The following is a 23,501-nucleotide window of genomic DNA, read 5'->3' as shown; positions in this document are numbered from 1 at the left end:
TGCAGTTATATGACAATTAGAGTATACTGTATATTTATATCAGTATCTGTACATATTCTGTATAGTAGTGTATATTACATGCAGTTATATGACAATTAGTATATACTGTATATTTATATCAGTATCTGTACAGATTCTGTATAGTAGTGTCTATTACATGCAGTTATATGACAATTAGTGTATACTGTATATTTATATCAGTATCTGTACATATTCTATATAGTAGTGTATATTACATGCAGTATATGACAATTAGTGTATACTGTATATTTATATCAGTATCTGTACATATTCTGTATAGTAGTGTCTATTACATGCAGTTATATGACAATTAGTGTATACTGTATATTTATATCAGTATCTGTACATATTCTGTATAGTAGTGTCTATTACATGCAGTTATATGACAATTAGTGTATACTGTATATTTATATCAGTATCTGTACATATTCTGTATAGTAGTGTCTGTTACATACAGTTATATGAAAATTAGTGTATACTGTATATTTATATCAGTATCTGTACATATTCTGTATAGTAGTGTCTATTACATGCAGTTATATGATAATTAGTGTATACTGTATATTTATATCAGTATCTGTACATATTCTGTATAGTAGTGTCTATTACATGCAGTTATATGATAATTAGTGTATACTGTATATTTATATCAGTATCTGTGCATAGTATTCTTTATAGTAGTGTCTGTTACATGCAGTTATATAACAATTAGTGTATACTGTATATTTATATCAGTGTCTGTACATATTCTATATAGTAGTGTCTATTACATGCAGTTATATTACAATTAGTGTATACTGTATATTTATATCAGTATCTGTACATATTCTGTATAGTAGTGTCTATTACATGCAGTTATATGATAATTAGTGTATACTGTATATTTATATCAGTATCTGTACATATTCTGTATAGTAGTGTATATTACATGCAGTTATATGACAATTAGTGTATAATGTATATTTATATCAGTATATGTACATATTCTGTATAGTAGTGTCTATTACATGCAGTTATATGTAATTAGTGTATACTGTATATTTATATCAGTATCTGTACATATTCTGTATAGTAGTGTCTATTACACGCAGTTATATGACAATTAGTGTATAGTGTATATTTATATCAGTATCTGTACATATTATGTATAGTAGTGTCTATTACATGCAGTTATATGACAATTAGTGTATACTGTATATTTATATCAGTATCTGTACATATTCTGTATAGTAGTGTCTGTTACATGCAGTTATATGTAATTAGTGTATACTGTATATTTATATCAGTATCTGTACATATTCTGTATAGTAGTGTCTATTACATGCAGTTATATGACAATTAGTGTATGCTGTATATTTATATCAGTATCTGTACATATTCTGTATAGTAGTGTCTATTACATGCAGTTATATGACAATTAATGTATACTGTATATTTATATCAGTATCTGTACATATTCTGTATAGTAGTGTCTATTACATGCAGTTATATGACAATTAGTATACTGTATATTTATATCAGTACCTGTACATATTCTGTATAGTAGTGTCTATTACATGCAGTTATATGACAATTAGTGTATACTGTATATTTATATCAGCATCTGTACATATTCTGTATATTAGTGTCTATTACATGCAGTTATATGACAATTAGTGTATACTGTATATTTATATCAGTATCTGTACATATTCTGTATAGTGTCTATTACATGCAGTTATATGACAATTAGTATACTGTATATTTATATCAGTACCTGTACATATTCTGTATAGTAGTGTCTATTACATGCAGTTATATGACAATTAGTGTATACTGTATATTTATATCAGTATCTATACATATTCTTTATAGTAGTGTATATTACATGCAGTTATATGACAATTAGTGTATACTGTATATTTATATCAGTATCTGTGCATAGTATTCTTTATAGTAGTGTCTATTACATGCAGTTATATGAAAATTAGTGTATACTGTATATTTATATCAGTATCTGTACATATTCTGTATAGTAGTGTCTATTACATGCAGTTATATGATAATTAGTGTATACTGTATATTTATATCAGTATCTGTACATATTCTGTATAGTAGTGTCTATTACATGCAGTTATATGAAAATTAGTGTATACTGTATATTTATATCAGTATCTGTACATATTCTGTATAGTAGTGTCTATTACATGCAGTTATATGATAATTAGTGTATACTGTATATTTATATCAGTATCTGTACATATTCTGTATAGTAGTGTCTATTACATGCAGTTATATGACAATTAGTGTATACTGTATATTTATATCAGTATCTGTACATATTCTGTATAGTAGTGTCTATTACATGCAGTTATATGATAATTAGTGTATACTGTATATTTATATCAGTATCTGTACATATTCTGTATAGTAGTGTATATTACATGCAGTTATATGACAATTAGTGTATAATGTATATTTATATCAGTATCTGTACATATTCTGTATAGTAGTGTCTATTACATGCAGTTATATGTAATTAGTGTATACTGTATATTTATATCAGTATCTGTACATATTCTGTATAGTAGTGTCTATTACATACAGTTATATGTAATTAGTGTATACTGTATATTTATATCAGTATCTGTACATATTCTGTATAGTAGTGTCTGTTACATGCAGTTATATGACAATTAGTGTATAATGTATATTTATATCAGTATCTGTACATATTCTGTATAGTAGTGTCTATTACATGCAGTTATATGACAATTAGTGTATACTGTGTATTTATATCAGTATCTGTACATATATCTGTATAGTAGTGTCTATTACATGCAGTTATATGACAATTAGTGTATACTGTATATTTATATCAGTATCTGTACATATTCTGTATAGTAGTGTCTATTACATGCAGTTATATGACAATTAGTATACTGTATATTTATATCAGTACCTGTACATATTCTGTATAGTAGTGTCTATTACATGCAGTTATATGACAATTAGTGTATACTGTATATTTATATCAGCATCTGTACATATTCTGTATATTAGTGTCTATTACATGCAGTTATATGACAATTAGTGTATACTGTATATTTATATCAGTATCTGTACATATTCTGTATAGTGTCTATTACATGCAGTTATATGACAATTAGTATACTGTATATTTATATCAGTACCTGTACATATTCTGTATAGTAGTGTCTATTACATGCAGTTATATGACAATTAGTGTATACTGTATATTTATATCAGTATCTGTACATATTCTGTATAGTAGTGTCTGTTACATGCAGTTATATGACAATTAGTGTATACTGTATATTTATATCAGTATCTGTACATATTCTGTATAGTAGTGTCTGTTACATGCAGTTATATGACAATTAGTGTATAATGTATATTTATATCAGTATCTGTACATATTCTGTATAGTAGTGTCTGTTACATGCAGTTATATGACAATTAGTGTATACTGTATATTTATATCAGTATCTGTACATATTCTGTATAGTAGTGTCTGTTACATGCAGTTATATGACAATTAGTATATACTGTATATTTATATCAGTATCTGTACATATTCTGTATAGTAGTGTCTGTTACATGCAGTTATATGACAATTAGTGTATACTGTATATTTATATCAGTATCTGTACATATTCTGTATAGTAGTGTCTGTTACATGCAGTTATATGACAATTAGTATATACTGTATATTTATATCAGTATCTGTACATATTCTGTATAGTAGTGTCTGTTACATGCAGTTATATGACAATTAGTGTATAATGTATATTTATATCAGTATCTGTACATATTCTGTATAGTAGTGTCTATTACATGCAGTTATATGACAATTAGTGTATACTGTGTATTTATATCAGTATCTGTACATATATCTGTATAGTAGTGTCTATTACATGCAGTTATATGACAATTAGTGTATACTGTATATTTATATCAGTATCTGTACATATTCTGTATAGTAGTGTCTATTACATGCAGTTATATGACAATTAGTATACTGTATATTTATATCAGTACCTGTACATATTCTGTATAGTAGTGTCTATTACATGCAGTTATATGACAATTAGTGTATACTGTATATTTATATCAGCATCTGTACATATTCTGTATATTAGTGTCTATTACATGCAGTTATATGACAATTAGTGTATACTGTATATTTATATCAGTATCTGTACATATTCTGTATAGTGTCTATTACATGCAGTTATATGACAATTAGTATACTGTATATTTATATCAGTACCTGTACATATTCTGTATAGTAGTGTCTATTACATGCAGTTATATGACAATTAGTGTATACTGTATATTTATATCAGTATCTGTACATATTCTGTATAGTAGTGTCTGTTACATGCAGTTATATGACAATTAGTGTATACTGTATATTTATATCAGTATCTGTACATATTCTGTATAGTAGTGTCTATTACATGCAGTTATATGACAATTGGTGTGTACTGTATATTTATATCAGTATCTGTACATATTCTGTATAGTAGTGTCTATTACATGCAGTTATATGATAATTAGTGTATACTGTATATTTATATCAGTATCTGTACATATTCTGTATAGTAGTGTCTATTACATGCAGTTATATGACAATTAGTGTACACTGTATATTTATATCAGCATGTGTACATATTCTGTTTAGTAGTGTCTATTAGATGCAGCTATATGACAATTAGTGTACACTGTATATTTATATCATTATCTGTACATATTCTGTATAGTAGTGTCTATTACATGCAGTTATATGACAATTAGTGTATACTGTATATTTATATCATTATCTGTACATATTCTGTATAGTAGTGTCTATTACATGCAGTTATATGACAATTAGTGTATACTGTATATTTATATCAGTATCTGTACATATTCTGTATAGTAGTGTCTATTACATGCAGTTATATGACAATTAGTGTATACTGTATATTTATATCAGTATCTGTACATATTCTGTATAGTAGTGTCTGTTACATACAGTTATATGACAATTAGAGTATACTGTATATTTATATCAGTATCTGTACATATACTGTATAGTAGTGTCTATTACATGCAGTTATATGACAATTAGTGTATACTGTATATTTATATCAGTATCTGTACATATTCTGTATAGTAGTGTCTATTACATGCAGTTATATGACAATTAGTATACTGTATATTTATATCAGTACCTGTACATATTCTGTATAGTAGTGTCTGTTACATGCAGTTATATGACAATTAGTGTATACTGTATATTTATATCACTATCTGTACATATTCTGTATAGTAGTGTCTATTACATACAGTTATATGACAATTAGTTTATACTGTATATTTATATCAGTATCTGTACATATTCTGTATAGTAGTGTCTGTTACATGCAGTTATATGACAATTAGTGTATACTGTATATTTATATCAGTATCTGTACATATTCTGTATAGTAGTGTCTATTACATGCAGTTATATGACAATTAGTGTATACTGTATATTTATATCAGTATCTGTACATTTTCTTTATAGTAGTGTCTATTACATGCAGTTATATGACAATTAGTGTATACTGTATATTTATATCAGTATCTGTACATATTCTGTATAGTAGTGTCTATTACATGCAGTTATATGAGAATTAGTGTATACTGTATATTTATAGCAGTAGCTGTACATATTCTGTATAGTAGTGTCTGTTACATGCAGCTATATGACAATTAGTGTATACTGTATATTTATATCAGTATCTGTACATATTCTGTATAGTAGTGTATATTACATGCAGTTATATGACAATTAGTGTATATTGTATATTTATATCAGTATCTGTACATATTCTGTATAGTAGTGTCTATTACATGCAGTTATATGACAATTAGTGTATACTGTATATTTATATCAGTATCTGTACATATTATGTATAGTAGTGTCTATTACATGCAGTTATATGACAATTAGTGTATACTGTATATTTATATCAGTATCTGTACATATTCTGTATAGTAGTGTCTATTACATGCAGTTATATGATAATTAGTGTATACTGTATATTTATATCAGTATCTGTACATATTCTGTATAGTAGTGTCTATTACATGCAGTTATATGAAAATTAGTGTATACTGTATATTTATATCAGTATCTGTACATATTCTGTATAGTAGTGTCTATTACATGCAGTTATATGATAATTAGTGTATACTGTATATTTATATCAGTATCTGTACATATTCTGTATAGTAGTGTCTATTACATGCAGTTATATGACAATTAGTGTATACTGTATATTTATATCAGTATCTGTACATATTCTGTATAGTAGTGTCTATTACATGCAGTTATATGATAATTAGTGTATACTGTATATTTATATCAGTATCTGTACATATTCTGTATAGTAGTGTATATTACATGCAGTTATATGACAATTAGTGTATAATGTATATTTATATCAGTATCTGTACATATTCTGTATAGTAGTGTCTATTACATGCAGTTATATGTAATTAGTGTATACTGTATATTTATATCAGTATCTGTACATATTCTGTATAGTAGTGTCTATTACATGCAGTTATATGACAATTAGTGTATACTGTGTATTTATATCAGTATCTGTACATATATCTGTATAGTAGTGTCTATTACATGCAGTTATATGACAATTAGTGTATACTGTATATTTATATCAGTATCTGTACATATTCTGTATAGTAGTGTCTATTACATGCAGTTATATGACAATTAGTATACTGTATATTTATATCAGTACCTGTACATATTCTGTATAGTAGTGTCTATTACATGCAGTTATATGACAATTAGTGTATACTGTATATTTATATCAGCATCTGTACATATTCTGTATATTAGTGTCTATTACATGCAGTTATATGACAATTAGTGTATACTGTATATTTATATCAGTATCTGTACATATTCTGTATAGTGTCTATTACATGCAGTTATATGACAATTAGTATACTGTATATTTATATCAGTACCTGTACATATTCTGTATAGTAGTGTCTATTACATGCAGTTATATGACAATTAGTGTATACTGTATATTTATATCAGTATCTGTACATATTCTGTATAGTAGTGTCTGTTACATGCAGTTATATGACAATTAGTGTATACTGTATATTTATATCAGTATCTGTACATATTCTGTATAGTAGTGTCTGTTACATGCAGTTATATGACAATTAGTGTATAATGTATATTTATATCAGTATCTGTACATATTCTGTATAGTAGTGTCTATTACATGCAGTTATATGACAATTAGTGTATACTGTATATTTATATCAGTATCTGTACATATTCTGTATAGTAGTGTCCGTTACATGCAGTTATATGACAATTAGTGTATACTGTATATTTATATCAGTATCTGTACATATTCTGTATAGTAGTGTATATTACATGCAGTTATATGACAATTAGTGTATACTGTATATTTATATCAGTATCTGTACATATTCTGTATAGTAGTGTCTATTACATGCAGTTATATGACAATTAGTGTATACTGTATATTTATATCAGTATCTGTACATATTCTGTATAGTAGTGTCTATTACATGCAGTTATATGACAATTAGTGTATACTGTATATTTATATCAGTATCTGTACATATTCTGTATAGTAGTGTCTATTACATGCAGTTATATGACAATTAGTGTATACTGTATATTTATATCAGTATCTGTACATATTCTGTATAGTAGTGTCTATTACATGCAGTTATATGACAATTGGTGTGTACTGTATATTTATATCAGTATCTGTACATATTCTGTATAGTAGTGTCTATTACATGCAGTTATATGATAATTAGTGTATACTGTATATTTATATCAGTATCTGTACATATTCTGTATAGTAGTGTCTATTACATGCAGTTATATGACAATTAGTGTATACTGTATATTTATATCAGTATCTGTACATATTCTGTATAGTAGTGTCTATTACATGCAGTTATATGACAATTAGTATACTGTATATTTATATCAGTACCTGTACATATTCTGTATAGTAGTGTCTGTTACATGCAGTTATATGACAATTAGTGTATACTGTATATTTATATCACTATCTGTACATATTCTGTATAGTAGTGTCTATTACATACAGTTATATGACAATTAGTTTATACTGTATATTTATATCAGTATCTGTACATATTCTGTATAGTAGTGTCTGTTACATGCAGTTATATGACAATTAGTGTATACTGTATATTTATATCAGTATCTGTACATATTCTGTATAGTAGTGTCTATTACATGCAGTTATATGACAATTAGTGTATACTGTATATTTATATCAGTATCTGTACATTTTCTTTATAGTAGTGTCTATTACATGCAGTTATATGACAATTAGTGTATACTGTATATTTATATCAGTATCTGTACATATTCTGTATAGTAGTGTCTATTACATGCAGTTATATGAGAATTAGTGTATACTGTATATTTATAGCAGTAGCTGTACATATTCTGTATAGTAGTGTCTGTTACATGCAGCTATATGACAATTAGTGTATACTGTATATTTATATCAGTATCTGTACATATTCTGTATAGTAGTGTATATTACATGCAGTTATATGACAATTAGTGTATACTGTATATTTATATCAGTATCTGTACATATTATGTATAGTAGTGTCTATTACATGCAGTTATATGACAATTAGTGTATACTGTATATTTATATCAGTATCTGTACATATTCTGTATAGTAGTGTCTATTACATGCAGTTATATGACAATTAGTGTATACTGTATATTTATATCAGTATCTGTACATATTCTGTATAGTAGTGTCTATTACATGCAGTTATATGACAATTAGTGTATACTGTATATTTATATCAGTATCTGTACATATTCTGTATAGTAGTGTCTATTACATGCAGTTATATGACAATTAGTATATACTGTATATTTATATCAGTATCTGTACATATTCTGTATAGTAGTGTCTATTACATGCAGTTATATGACAATTAGTGTATACTGTATATTTATATCAGTATCTGTGCATATTCTGTATAGTAGTGTCTATTACATGCAGTTATATGACAATTAGTGTATACTGTATATTTATATCAGTATCTGTACATATTCTGTATAGTAGTGTCTGTTACATGCAGTTATATGACAATTAGTGTATACTGTATATTTATATCAGTATCTGTACATATTCTGTATAGTAGTGTCTATTACATGCAGTTATATGACAATTAGTATATACTGTATATTTATATCAGTATCTGTACATATTCTATATAGTAGTGTCTATTACATGCAGTTATATGACAATTAGTGTATACTGTATATTTATATCAGTATCTGTACATATTCTGTATAGTAGTGTCTATTACATGCAGTTATATGACAATTAGTATATACTGTATATTTATATCAGTATCTGTACATATTCTGTATAGTAGTGTCTGTTACATGCAGTTATATGACAATTAGTGTACACTGTATATTTATATCAGTATCTGTACATATTCTGTATAGTAGTGTCTGTTACATGCAGTTATATGACAATTAGTATACTGTATATTTATATCAGTATCTGTACATATTCTGTATAGTAGTGTCTATTACATGCAGTTATATGACAATTAGTGTATACTGTATATTTATATCAGTATCTGTACATATTCTGTATAGTAGTGTCTATTACATGCAGTTATATGACAATTAGTGTACACTGTATATTTATATCAGTATCTGTACATATTCTGTATAGTAGTGTCTGTTACATGCAGTTATATGACAATTAGTATACTGTATATTTATATCAGTATCTGTACATATTCTGTATAGTAGTGTCTATTACATGCAGTTATATGACAATTAGTGTATACTGTATATTTATATCAGTATCTGTACATATTCTGTATAGTAGTGTCTGTTACATACAGTTATATGACAATTAGAGTATACTGTATATTTATATCAGTATCTGTACATATTCTGTATAGTAGTGTCTGTTACATGCAGTTATATGACAATTAGTGTATACTGTATATATTCTGTATAGTAGTGTCTGTTACATACAGTTATATGACAATTAGAGTATACTGTATATTTATATCAGTATCTGTACATATACTGTATAGTAGTGTCTATTACATGCAGTTATATGACAATTAGTGTATACTGTATATTTATATCAGTATCTGTACATATTCTGTATAGTAGTGTCTATTACATGCAGTTATAAGACAATTAGTATATACTGTATATTTATATCAGTATCTGTACATATTCTGTATAGTAGTGTCTATTACATGCAGTTATATGACAATTAGTGTATACTGTATATTTATATCAGTATCTGTACATATTCTGTATAGTAGTGTCTATTACATGCAGTTATATTACAATTAGTGTATACTGTATATTTATATCAGTATCAGTACATATTCTGTATAGTAGTGTCTATTACCTGCAGTTATATGACAATTAGTGTATACTGTATATTTATATCAGTATCAGAACATATTCTGTATAGTAGTGTCTATTACATGCAGTTATATGACAATTAGTGTATACTGTATATTTATATCAGTATCTGTACATATTCTGTATAGTAGTGTCTGTTGCATGCAGTTATATGACAATTAGTGTATACTGTATATTTATATCAGTATCTGTACATATTCTGTATAGTAGTGTCTATTACATGCAGTTATATGACAATTAGTGTATACTGTATATTTATATCAGTATCTGTACATATTCTGTATAGTAGTGTCTATTACATGCAGTTATATGACAATTAGTGTATACTGTATATTTATATCAGTACTGTACATATTCTGTATAGTAGTGTCTGTTACATACAGTTATATGACAATTAGTGTATACTGTATATTTATATCAGTATCTGTACATATTCTGTATAGTAGTGTCTATTACATGCAGTTATATGAGAATTAGTGTATACTGTATATTTATATCAGTATCTGTACATATTCTGTATAGTAGTGTCTATTACATGCAGTTATATGACAATTAGTGTATACTGTATATTTATATCAGTATCTGTGCATATTCTGTATAGTAGTGTCTATTACATGCAGTTATATGACAATTAGTGTATACTGTATATTTATATCAGTATCTGTGCATATTCTGTATAGTAGTGTCTATTACATGCAGTTATATGACAATTGGTGTGTACTGTATATTTATATCAGTATCTGTACATATTCTGTATAGTAGTGTCTATTACATGCAGTTATATGACAATTAGTGTATACTGTATATTTATATCAGTATCTGTACATATTCTGTATAGTAGTGTCTGTTACATGCAGCTATATGACAATTAGTATATACTGTATATTTATATCAGTATCTGTACATATTCTGTATAGTAGTATCTATTACATGCAGTTATATGACAATTAGTGTATACTGTATATTTATATCAGTATCTGTACATATTCTGTATAGTAGTGTCTATTACATGCAGTTATATGACAATTAGTGTATACTGTATATTTATATCAGTATCTGTACATGTTCTGTATAGTAGTGTCTATTACATGCAGTTATATGACAATTAGTGTATACTGTATATTTATATCAGTATCTGTACATATTCTGTATAGCAGTGTCTATTACATGCAGTTATATGACAATTAGTGTATACTGTATATTTATATCAGTATCTGTACATATTCTGTATAGTAGTGTCTATTACATGCAGTTATATAACAATTAGTGTATACTGTATATTTATATCAGTATCTGTACATATTCTGTATAGTAGTGTCTGTTACATGCAGTTATATGACAATTAGTGTATACTGTATATTTATATCAGTATCTGTACATATTCTGTATAGTAGTGTCTGTTACATGCAGTTATATGACAATTAGTGTATACTGTATATTTATATCAGTATCTGTACATATTCTGTATAGTGGTGTCTATTACATGCAGTTATATGACAATTAGTGTATACTGTATATTTATATCAGTATCTGTACATATTCTGTATAGTAGTGTCTTTTACATGCAGTTATATGACAATTAGTGTATACTGTATATTTATATCAGTATCTGTACATATTCTGTATAGTAGTGTCTATTACATGCAGTTATATGACAATTAGTGTATACTGTATATTTATATCAGTATCTGTACATATTCTGTATAGTAGTGTCTGTTACATGCAGTTATATGACAATTAGTGTATACTGTATATTTATATCAGTATCTGTACATATTCTGTATAGTAGTGTCTATTACATGCAGTTATATGACAATTAGTGTATACTGTATATTTATATCAGTATCTGTACATATTCTGTATAGTAGTGTCTATTACATGCAGTTATATGACAATTAGTGTATACTGTATATTTATATCAGTATCTGTACATATTCTGTATAGTAGTGTCTATTACATGCAGTTATATGACAATTGGTGTGTACTGTATATTTATATCAGTATTTGTACATATTCTGTATAGTAGTGTCTGTTACATGCAGTTATATGACAATTAGTGTATACTGTATATTTATATCAGTATCTGTACATATTCTGTATAGTAGTGTCTGTTACATGCAGTTATATGACAATTAGTGTATACTGTATATTTATATCAGTATCTGTACATATTCTGTATAGTAGTGTCTATTACATGCAGTTATATGTCAATTGGTGTGTACTGTATATTTATATCAGTATCTGTACATATTCTGTATAGTAGTGTCTGTTACATGCAGTTATATGACAATTAGTGTATACTGTATATTTATATCAGTATCTGTACATATTCTGTATAGTAGTGTCTGTTACATGCAGTTATATGACAATTAGTGTATACTGTATATTTATATCAGTATCTGTACATATTCTTTATAGTAGTGTCTATTACATGCAGTTATATGACAATTGGTGTATACTGTATATTTATATCAGTATCTGTACATATTCTGTATAGTAGTGTCTATTACATGCAGATATATGACAATTAGTGTATACAGTATATTTATATCAGTATCTGTACATATTCTGTATAGTAGTGTATGTTACATGCAGTTATATGACAATTAGTGTATACTGTATATTTATATCAGTATCAGTACATATTCTGTATAGTAGTGTCTATTACATGCAGTTATATGACAATTAGTGTATACTGTATATTTATATCAGTATCTGTACATATTCTGTATAGTAGTGTCTGTTACATGCAGTTATATGACAATTAGTGTATACTGTATATTTATATCAGTATCTGTACATATTCTGTATAGTAGTGTCTATTACATGCAGATATATGACAATTAGTGTATACTGTATATTTATATCAGTATCTGTACATATTCTGTATAGTAGTGTCTGTTACATGCAGTTATATGACAATTAGTGTACACTGTATATTTATATCAGTATCTGTACATATTCTTTATAGTAGTGTCTATTACATGCAGTTATATGACAATTAGTGTATACTGTATATATTCTGTATAGTAGTGTCTGTTACATGCAGTTATATGACAATTAGTGTATACTGTATATTTATATCAGTATCTGTACATATTCTGTATAGTAGTGTCTGTTACATGCAGTTATATGACAATTAGTGTATACTGTATATTTATATCAGTATCTGTACATATTCTGTATAGTAGTGTCTATTACATGCAGTTATATGACAATTAGTGTATACTGTATATTTATATCAGTATCTGTACATATTCTGTATAGTAGTGTCTAATACATGCAGTTATATGACAATTAGTGTATACTGTATATTTATATCAGTATCTGTACATATTCTGTATAGTAGTGTCTATTACATGCAGTTATATGACAATTAGTGTATACTGTATATTTATATCAGTATCTGTACATATTCTGTATAGTAGTGTCTAATACATGCAGTTATATGACAATTAGTGTATACTGTATATTTATATCAGTATCTGTACATATTCTGTATAGTAGTGTCTATTACATGCAGTTATATGACAATTAGTGTATACTGTATATTTATATCAGTATCAGAACATATTCTGTATAGTATTGTCTATTACATGCAGTTATATGACAATTAGTGTATACTGTATATTTATATCAGTATCTGTACATATTCTGTATAGTAGTGTCTATTACATGCAGTTATATGACAATTAGTGTATACTGTATATTTATATCAGTATCTGTACATATTCTGTATAGTAGTGTCTATTACATGCAGTTATATGACAATTAGTGTATACTGTATATTTATATCAGTATCTGTACATATTCTGTATAGTAGTGTCTATTACATGCAGTTATATGACAATTAGTGTATACTGTATATTTATATCAGTATCTGTACATATTCTGTATAGTAGTGTCTATTACATGCAGTTATATGACAATTGGTGTATACTGTATATTTATATAAGTATCTGTACATATTCTGTATAGTAGTGTCTATTACATGCAGTTATATGACAATTAGTGTATGCTGTATATTTATATCAGTATCTGTACATATTCTGTATAGTAGTGTCTATTACATGCAGTTATATGACAATTAGTGTATACTGTATATTTATATCAGTATCTGTACATATTCTGTATAGTAGTGTATATTACAGGCAGTTATATGACAATTAGTGCATACTGTATATTTATATCAGTATCTGTACATATTCTGTATAGTAGTGTCTATTACATGCAGTTATATGACAATTAGTGTATACTGTATATTTATATCAGTATCTGTACATATTCTGTATAATAGTGTCTATTACATGCAGTTATATGATAATTAGTGTATACTGTATATTTATATCAGTATCTGTACATATTCTGTATAGTAGTGTCTATTACATGCAGTTATATGACAATTGGTGTGTACTGTATATTTATATCAGTATCTGTACATATTCTGTATAGTAGTGTCTATTGCATGCAGTTATATGACAATTAGTGTATACTGTATATTTATATCAGTATCTGTACATATTATGTATAGTAGTGTCTATTACATGCAGTTATATGACAATTAGTGTATACTGTATATTTATATCAGTATCTGTACATATTCTGTATAGTAGTGTCTATTACATGCAGTATATGACAATTAGTGTATACTGTATATTTATATCAGTATCTGTACATATTCTGTATAGTAGTGTCTATTACATGCAGTTATATGACAATTAGTGTATACTATATATTTATATCAGTATCTGTACATATTCTGTATAGTAGTGTCTATTACATGCAGTTATATGACAATTAGTGTATACTGTATATTTATATCAGTATCTGTACATATTCTGTATAGTAGTGTCTATTACATGCAGTTATATGACAATTAGTGTATACTGTATATTTATATCAGTATCTGTACATATTCTGTATAGTAGTGTCTATTACATGCAGTTATATGACAATTAGTATATACTGTATATTTATATCAGTATCTGTACATATTCTGTATAGTAGTGTCTGTTACATGCAGTTATATGACAATTAGTGTAAACTGTATATTTATATCAGTATCTGTACATATTCTGTATAGTAGTGTATATTACATGCAGTTATATGACAATTAGTGTATACTGTATATTTATATCAGTATCTGTACATATTCTGTATAGTAGTGTCTATTACATGCAGTTATATGACAATTGGTGTATACTGTATATTTATATCAGTATCTGTACATATTCTGTATAGTAGTGTCTATTACATGCAGTTATATGACAATTAGTGTATACTGTATATTTATATCAGTATCTGTACATATTCTGTATAGTGTCTATTACATGCAGTTATATGACAATTAGTGTATACTGTATATTTATATCAGTATCTGTACATATTATGTATAGTAGTCTCTATTACATGCAGTTATATGACAATTAGTGTATACTGTATATTTATATCAGTATCTGTATATATTCTGTATAGTAGTGTCTATTACATGCAGTTATATGACAATTAGTGTATACTGTATATTTATATCAGTGTCTGTACATATTCTGTATAGTAGTGTCTATTACATGCAGTTATATGACAATTAGTGTATACTGTATATTTATATCAGTATCTGTACATATTCTGTATAGTAGTGTCTTTTACATGCAGTTATATGACAATTAGTGTATACTGTATATTTATATCAGTATCTGTACATATTCTGTATAGTAGTGTCTATTACATGCAGTTATATGACAATTAGTGTATACTGTATATTTATATCAGTATCTGTACATATTCTGTATAGTAGTGTCTATTACATGCAGTTATATGACAATTGGTGTATACTGCCCTTTAAACTAGCTACAGATATCCTCAATAGTATTTTTTTTTTTACTTTTTTTATTAAAAACAACTGTATGACAATGATGTAAAAGAGTTTTACAGCAAGGGTTACAGAATATAGTGATATACGTGAAATAACAACCTTCCACTGTTTCATATAATCAAGCATAAACTTATTTATCATATCCCAAAATATAGTTTGACAGAATCCTCAATACTATTTTAAAGGGACAGTAAATGTTATAATTAACGTCAGTTGAACAGATTAATTGGGGCTTATTTATTTGTCTCTTATTACACCCCGACAGGTTTATTATAAATCATGTGCTCAGCCAATCAGAGTGTGACAGATCACTCTAACTGACTTTATAAATTGCGCTGCTGCACATGCTCAGTCGGATTGATCAAGCTTGTTCAGCTGGAATCTAGCGCTTGCACTGAGCAGGCATTTTGGACAGATATTTTTCCTTTAAAGGGACACTAACTGCTAGATTGAAATAGATAATAAAAAAAGAAATGCAACAGAATACACTTGTGAATTAAGACCCATGGAACTCTATTAGGACACTCAGTGCTAAATGTGAAAAACAAGTGAAATCTTGTATATTTGAGTGAAATGCTTCTTTCAAATGAAGCTTGTATTATGTCAGTTATTCTGATACGTTTTTATAAAAATCGTTCCCTTTTGTGCAGCAGTTATAAGTGATTGTTATTGCAGGATGCTCAGGTTAAGGATCGGTGCCATAAAACACATACATATACTTTTTCCTGCGTGTGCCGCTGTCTTAGCTCATTCTATCTCACTGCTTACAATGGAGGTTGCAAGCAAGCAGATGGGGAACTCCTATAGTGTGATACGGTGACAATTTGTGCGGCTGAGACAAGTTCACTTCTTTGTTGAATAGTCAATTTCACTCAATGTGCCTGTGTAGACCTGTATTGTTTACTGCAACAAACTCTGCACCAGTAAATGTGGGGTAAGTTACAACATTATCTGTTATTTATGCCGCTTTGTGTGATTTTGTATATCGGGTGCACGAAGGACAACAAAATGGCATCTACTTATCAAGCCGTCAATCAAAAATATGCTGGAATTCCACAGCGTATTTGTGGCGAGCCTGATTCCCCTTAGTTATCAAACCCTACAGACCGGCAAAAGTAGAATTTTGTGACGTAACATACGATCCGCCAGGCAAAGTCCAACACAGATCGATGCTTACGTCACTACAGATGTTCCGAATGCAAATTCAGCACTATCTGACTACTTTTGCTAGCTAACAAAATTCTACCAGGTACGCTCGCCACTATTCCGGCCCACCGTACCTGGTTATCAATCCGCCGCCCTAGAGGCGGCGGATACCATAGGAATCAATGGGAGTCTGAAAGTAGCAAAAAAAGCTCATGTTCGCTGCTGCCCGATATCCCATTGATTCCTATGGTAATGTTTACACCTAACACCCTAACATGTACACCGAGTCTAAACACCCCTAATCTGCTGCCCCTTACACCGCCGCCACCTACATTATACTTATTAACCCCTAATCTGCCCCCACCTACACCGCCGCCACCTACATTATACTTATTAACCCCTAATCTGCCCCCACCTACATCGCCACCACCTACATTATACTTATTAACCCTTAATCTGCCGCCCGCCACCGCCGCCACCTACATAAATTTATTAACCCCTAATCTGCCCCCCCTACACCGCCGCCACCTACAATATACTTAATAACCCCTAATCTGCCGCCCCTTACACCGCCGCCACCTACATTATACTTATTAACCCCTAATCTGCCCCCCCTACATCGCCGCCACCTACCTACATGTATTAACCCCTAATCTGCCGCCCTCAACGTCGCCGCCACTATATTAAATTTATTAACCCCTAAACCTAAGTCTAACCCTAACCCTAACACCCCCTAACTTAAATATAATTTAAATAAATCTAAATAAATATTCCTATCATTAATTAAATTATTCCTATTTAAAACTAAATACTTACCTATAAAATAAACCCTAAGCTAGCTACAATATAACTAATAGTTACATTGTAGCTAGCTCAGGGTTTATTATTTTTTTACAGGCAAGTTTGTATTTATTTTAACTAGGTAGAATAGTTACTAAATAGTTATTAACTATTTACTAACTACCTAGTTAAAATAAATACAAATTTACCTGTAAAATAAAACCTAACCTAAGTTACACTAACACTACACTATAATTAAATTAATTCCCTAAATTAAATTAAATTATTAAAAGTACAAAAAAAAAACACTAAATTACAGAAAATAATAAACAAATTACAAGATTTGTAAACTAATTACACCTAATCTAATTCCTCTAACAAAATATAAAAGCCCCCCAAAATAAAAAAAAAGCCCTACCCTACACTAAATTACAAATTTGCAGGGCATTGCCCCAAAGTAATCAGCTCTTTTACCTGTAAAAAAAAGTACAAATCCCCCCCCAACATCAAAACCCACCACCCACACAACCAACCCTACTCTAAAACCCACCCAATACCCCCTTAAAAAAACCTAACACTAACCCCTTGAAGATCACCTTACCGGGAGAAGTCTTCACCCAACCGGGCCGAAGTCCTCAACGTAGCCGGCAGAAGTGGTCCTCCAGAAGGGCAGAAGTGGTCCTCCAGACGGGCAGAAGTCTTCATCCAGACGGCATCTTCTATCTTCATCCATCCGGTGCGGCTCGGCTCTATCTTCTAGACATCCGACTTGGAGCATCCTCTTCATCCGACGTCTTCTTGAACAATGACAGTTCCTTTAAGTGACGTCATCCAAGATGGCGTCCCTTCAATTCCGATTGGCTGATAGAATTCTATCAGCCAATCGGAATTAAGGTAGGAAAAATCCTATTGGCTGATGCAATCAGCCAATAGGATTGAGCTTGTATTCTATTGGCTGTTCCAATCAGGATTTTTCCTACCTTAATTCTGATTGGCTGATAGAATTCTATCAGCCAATCGGAATTGAAGGGACGCCATCTTGGATGACGTCAATTAAAGGAACCGTCATTATTCAAGAAGACGTCGGATGAAGAGGATGCTCCAAGTCGGATGTCTAGAAGATAGAGCCGATCCGCACCGGATGGATGAAGATAGAAGATGCCGTCTGGATGAAGACTTCTGCCCGTCTGGAGGACCACTTCTGCCGGCTTTGTTGAGGACTTCGGCCCAGTTGGGTGAAGACTTCTTCCGGTAAGGTGATCTTCAAGGGGTTAGTGTTAGGTTTTTTTAAGGGGGTATTGGGTGGGTTTTAGAGTAGGGTTGGTTGTGTGGGTGGTGGGCTTTAATGTTGGGGGGGGGGGATTTGTACTTTTTTTTACAGGTAAAAGAGCTGATTACTTTGGGGCAATGCCCCTCAAAAGGCTCTTTTAAGGGCTGTTTGTAATTTAGTGTAGAGTAGGGCTTTTTTTATTTTGGGGGGGCTTTTTTATTTTGTTTTGGGGATTAGATTAGGTGTAATTAGTTTTAAAATCTTGTAATTTGTTTATTATTTTCTGTAATTTAGTGTTTGTTTTTGTACTTTAGATAATTTTATTTAATTGTATTTAATTTAGGGAATTAATTTAATTATAGTGTAGTGTTAGGTGTTAGTGTAATTTAGGTTAGGTTTTATTTTACAGGTAAATTTGTATTTATTGTAACTAGGTAGTTAGCAAATAGTTAATAACTATTTAGTAACTATTCTACCTAGTTAAAATAAATACAAACTTGCCTGTAAAATAAAAATAAACCCTAAGCTAGATACAATGTAACTATTAGTTATATTGTAGCTAGCTTAGGGTTTATTCTATAGGTAAGTATTTAGTTTTAAATAGGAATAATTTAGTTAATGATAGTAATTTTATTTAGACTTATTTAAATTATATTTAAGTTAGGGGGTGTTAGGGTTAGACTTAGGTTTAGGGGTTAATAAATTTTAATATAGTGGCGGCAACGTTGGGGGCGGCAGATTAGGGGTTAATAAATGTAGGTAGGTGGCAGCGATGTAGGGGGGGCAGATTAGGGGTTAATAAGTATAATGTAGGTAGCGGCGGAGTAGGGGGTGGCAGATTAGGGGTTAATAAGTATAATGTAGATGGCGGTGGGCTCCGCGTGCGACGGTTTAGGGGTTAAACACTTTATTTCGTTGCGGCGGGGTCCGTGAGCGGCTGTTTAGGGATTAATACATTTAGTAGAGTAGCGGTGGGCTCCGGGAGCAGCGGTTTAGGGGTTAATAACTTTATCAATAAAGCTGGGAAAAAGCCGAAGAGCAGCGAGATCGATGACTGTTAGTTAACAACAGTCCGCTGCTCATCGTCCCGTACTTGGTGCACGGCTTTTTAACAGCTTTTTTGGTAACTTTGGAGAGCATATTCAGGTCCGCGGCAGCGATGTTAGGCGATCTTAGGCAAGCGTATTGGTGCCGTTGAATGCAAGTAAGTTGACGGCTTGATAAGTAGATGCCAATGTGTAAATTACCAATCGGCACCAGCTCCGGTGCCTGTCTACACTCTATTTGCTCTGGGGTGTGATTAGTGGTGGGATTTAGCCTGTTCTCACCAGTTCTTAAGAACCTGTTTCTAAAATTTAGAAAGTGTATAGATTTTGTATTATAGAGAATTTAGAGAACCCGTTCCTAAAATTTCAGAATCTCATCACTGGGTGTGATGCTTTTTATAAGGTGAGACAAGGTGAGCCGTACAGCCAATCAGATGCTGTATCATCATCTTCATACACTTTAAGCAAGGCACGCCCATAAAGCTAGAATTTAGAGAATAAGGTCTCAGTTTATCTATCAGTATGATAGATATGAGCCTATGGAGTCTTTGTTACAGAATCCATAGGGGCATATTTATAAGTGCGAGCGGACATGATACGATGTAGCATATCATGTCCGCTGCACATCGATAAATGCCGACAGCATACGCTGTCGGCATTTATCATTGCACAAGCAGTTCACCAGAACTGCTTGTGCAATACCGCCCCCTGCAGATTAGCGGCCTATCGGCGGATAGCAAATAGTGTCAATCAACCCTATCGTATTCGATCGGGTTGATTTCTGTCTGCCGCCTCAGAGCAGGCAGACAGGTTATAGAGCAGCTCCATTCAGAGCTTGATAATTCGGCCCCATAGCCTCTAAATTACAGCCGAATGAGCGAAAGAAAGGCTGGTACATCTACTGTCTAGCTGCTCGTGCTTAACTAAAACCTTACACAAAGGGATGGATGACGGTAAACAGGCACTGGTGCTCAAAGGTTATTTACACACTGATCTGCAATAATAGATTCACAGATCGTTGTTCATGTACATCATTTAAAGGTACAGATTTATTTATTTTTATATTCACTGCTGATTTCAAAGAGAAATTGTATAGAGATGAGCAAACCGAAAATCCAAATGAATGCACCAGCAAAATTTAAAGAAAACAAAAAAATACTGACGAGCTTAGGAGCATGCACGTTTCTTTAGCACTCTATGGCAGACGTTTGCTACTATGGGGCCCATTTATCAAGCTCCGAATGGAGCTTGCGGGCCCGTGTTTCTGGCGAGTCTTCAGACTCGCCAGAAACAGCAGTTATGAAGCAGCGGTCTAAAGACCGCTGCTCCATAACCCTGTCCGCCTGCTCTAAGCAGGAGGACAGACATTGCCGGAATTCAACCCGATCGAGTACGATCAGGTTAATTGACAACGCCTGCTGGCGGCCCATTGGCCGTGAGTCTGCAGGGGGCAGCGTTGCACCAGCAGCTCTTGTGAGCTGCTGGTGCAATGCTGAATACGGAGAGCGTATTGCTCTCCGCATTCAGCGATGTCTGTCGGACCTGATCCGCACTGTCGGATCAGGTCCGACAGACATTTGTTAAATATGCCCCTTTGTATTTCATTGATGCAAACACTGCTGCCATAAGACTAAATACGTGTGCAGTCTCTTGAGCTCACCTAAGATTACTCTTTAAGAAATGATTGCAAGATAATTAAGCTAAATTGGTAATAGAAGTAAATTACAAAGTTGTTTAAAATGTCATGTACTATCCAATTTGTTTTTACTTTACTGTCCCTTTAAATAGAAAATGCCAAGTGCTAAATGAATAAAACCCGGTCATCCCGGAATGTAGTGAAAGCTGCTAAGTGAGCGACAAAACAATCAGTAGAATTCTACCCTTTATAAACTCTGTGTGGGAAATGACATTAGCAGTTTCTTCTATACACAAGCTTTAGTGAATCTAGCCCAGTGAGAGTCATCTATACAAAAGGTGTTTACTGCGTTCATGAATATGGTTTAAAAGAATATTTTGTTTTTCTGTACCCTAAGAAACGTTTGCAGATACATTATTCTCGTTTTCATAAACACAGTTACCTCCAGCTTTCGCCATCTGTGCACATTCATCGGGTTCTCCAGCTCCTCTTCCAAAGCTCGGCAGCGGGTCCTCTCCTTCAGTAGCTCTCTCTGCATGTGATACACCTCACGCCTGTGTGACACAATCAATTATAGTCAGACAAACAAAAAAATTGTTTATGGTGCAGATGCGACCAACGCAGTCAAAAACAAAACACAATCGACACAACCTGCGCACAGATATTGTCTGCGATTTACCAGCTGCTGTAATGCTTTATCTCTTGAGAAAACGTAATTACTTGTGGTTTATTTTATCACAGCTACGCTATTAACTGTTTCATGATAAAGTAAACTCGTAAAATAATAAAGGGCTCCATTGCAATCGATATGAATTCCCGTGAGAACTGCATCACCTGGATTTAAAATCTATTTGACAACTTTAGAAAATACCAAGATAACTAATTTATCTAACACAAGTGTGCCCATTGTTGTGCAGTTTGTCAGTGTAATCTACTTAAAGGGATATGAAACCCAAATTATTTATTTCATGATTTACTCCTATTATCAATTTTCCTTCATTCTCTTGGTATCTTTATTTGAAAAGCAGGAATGTAAGCTTAGGAGCCGCCCCTGGCTACATTTGGCCACCAATCAGCAAGCGCTACCCAGGTACTGAACAAAAAATGGTCCGGCTAGTAAGCTTAAATTCCTGCTTTTCAACTAAAGATATCAAGAGAACGAATACAAATTGATAAAAGGAGTAAATTATAAAGTTGCTTAA

At 30.7% G+C, this 23,501-nt stretch overlaps 1 protein-coding gene across 1 annotated transcript in view; it reads right to left on the bottom strand.

Annotated features, from left to right (window-relative positions):
- The window catches only part of CFAP58 (cilia and flagella associated protein 58), a 121,940-nt gene that overhangs the window by 5,257 nt on the left and 93,182 nt on the right, over positions 1-23,501 (bottom strand). Inside the window, exon 14 of the mRNA XM_053693000.1 lies at positions 22,742-22,853. Coding sequence (XP_053548975.1) covers positions 22,742-22,853 — 112 coding nt within the window. The remainder of the gene's footprint in view (positions 1-22,741; positions 22,854-23,501) is intronic.

This window comes from Bombina bombina, chromosome 9, assembly GCF_027579735.1.
Source record: "Bombina bombina isolate aBomBom1 chromosome 9, aBomBom1.pri, whole genome shotgun sequence".
Classification (NCBI taxonomy): domain Eukaryota; kingdom Metazoa; phylum Chordata; class Amphibia; order Anura; family Bombinatoridae; genus Bombina; species Bombina bombina.
This window is presented reverse-complemented; position numbering and strand designations above follow the sequence as displayed.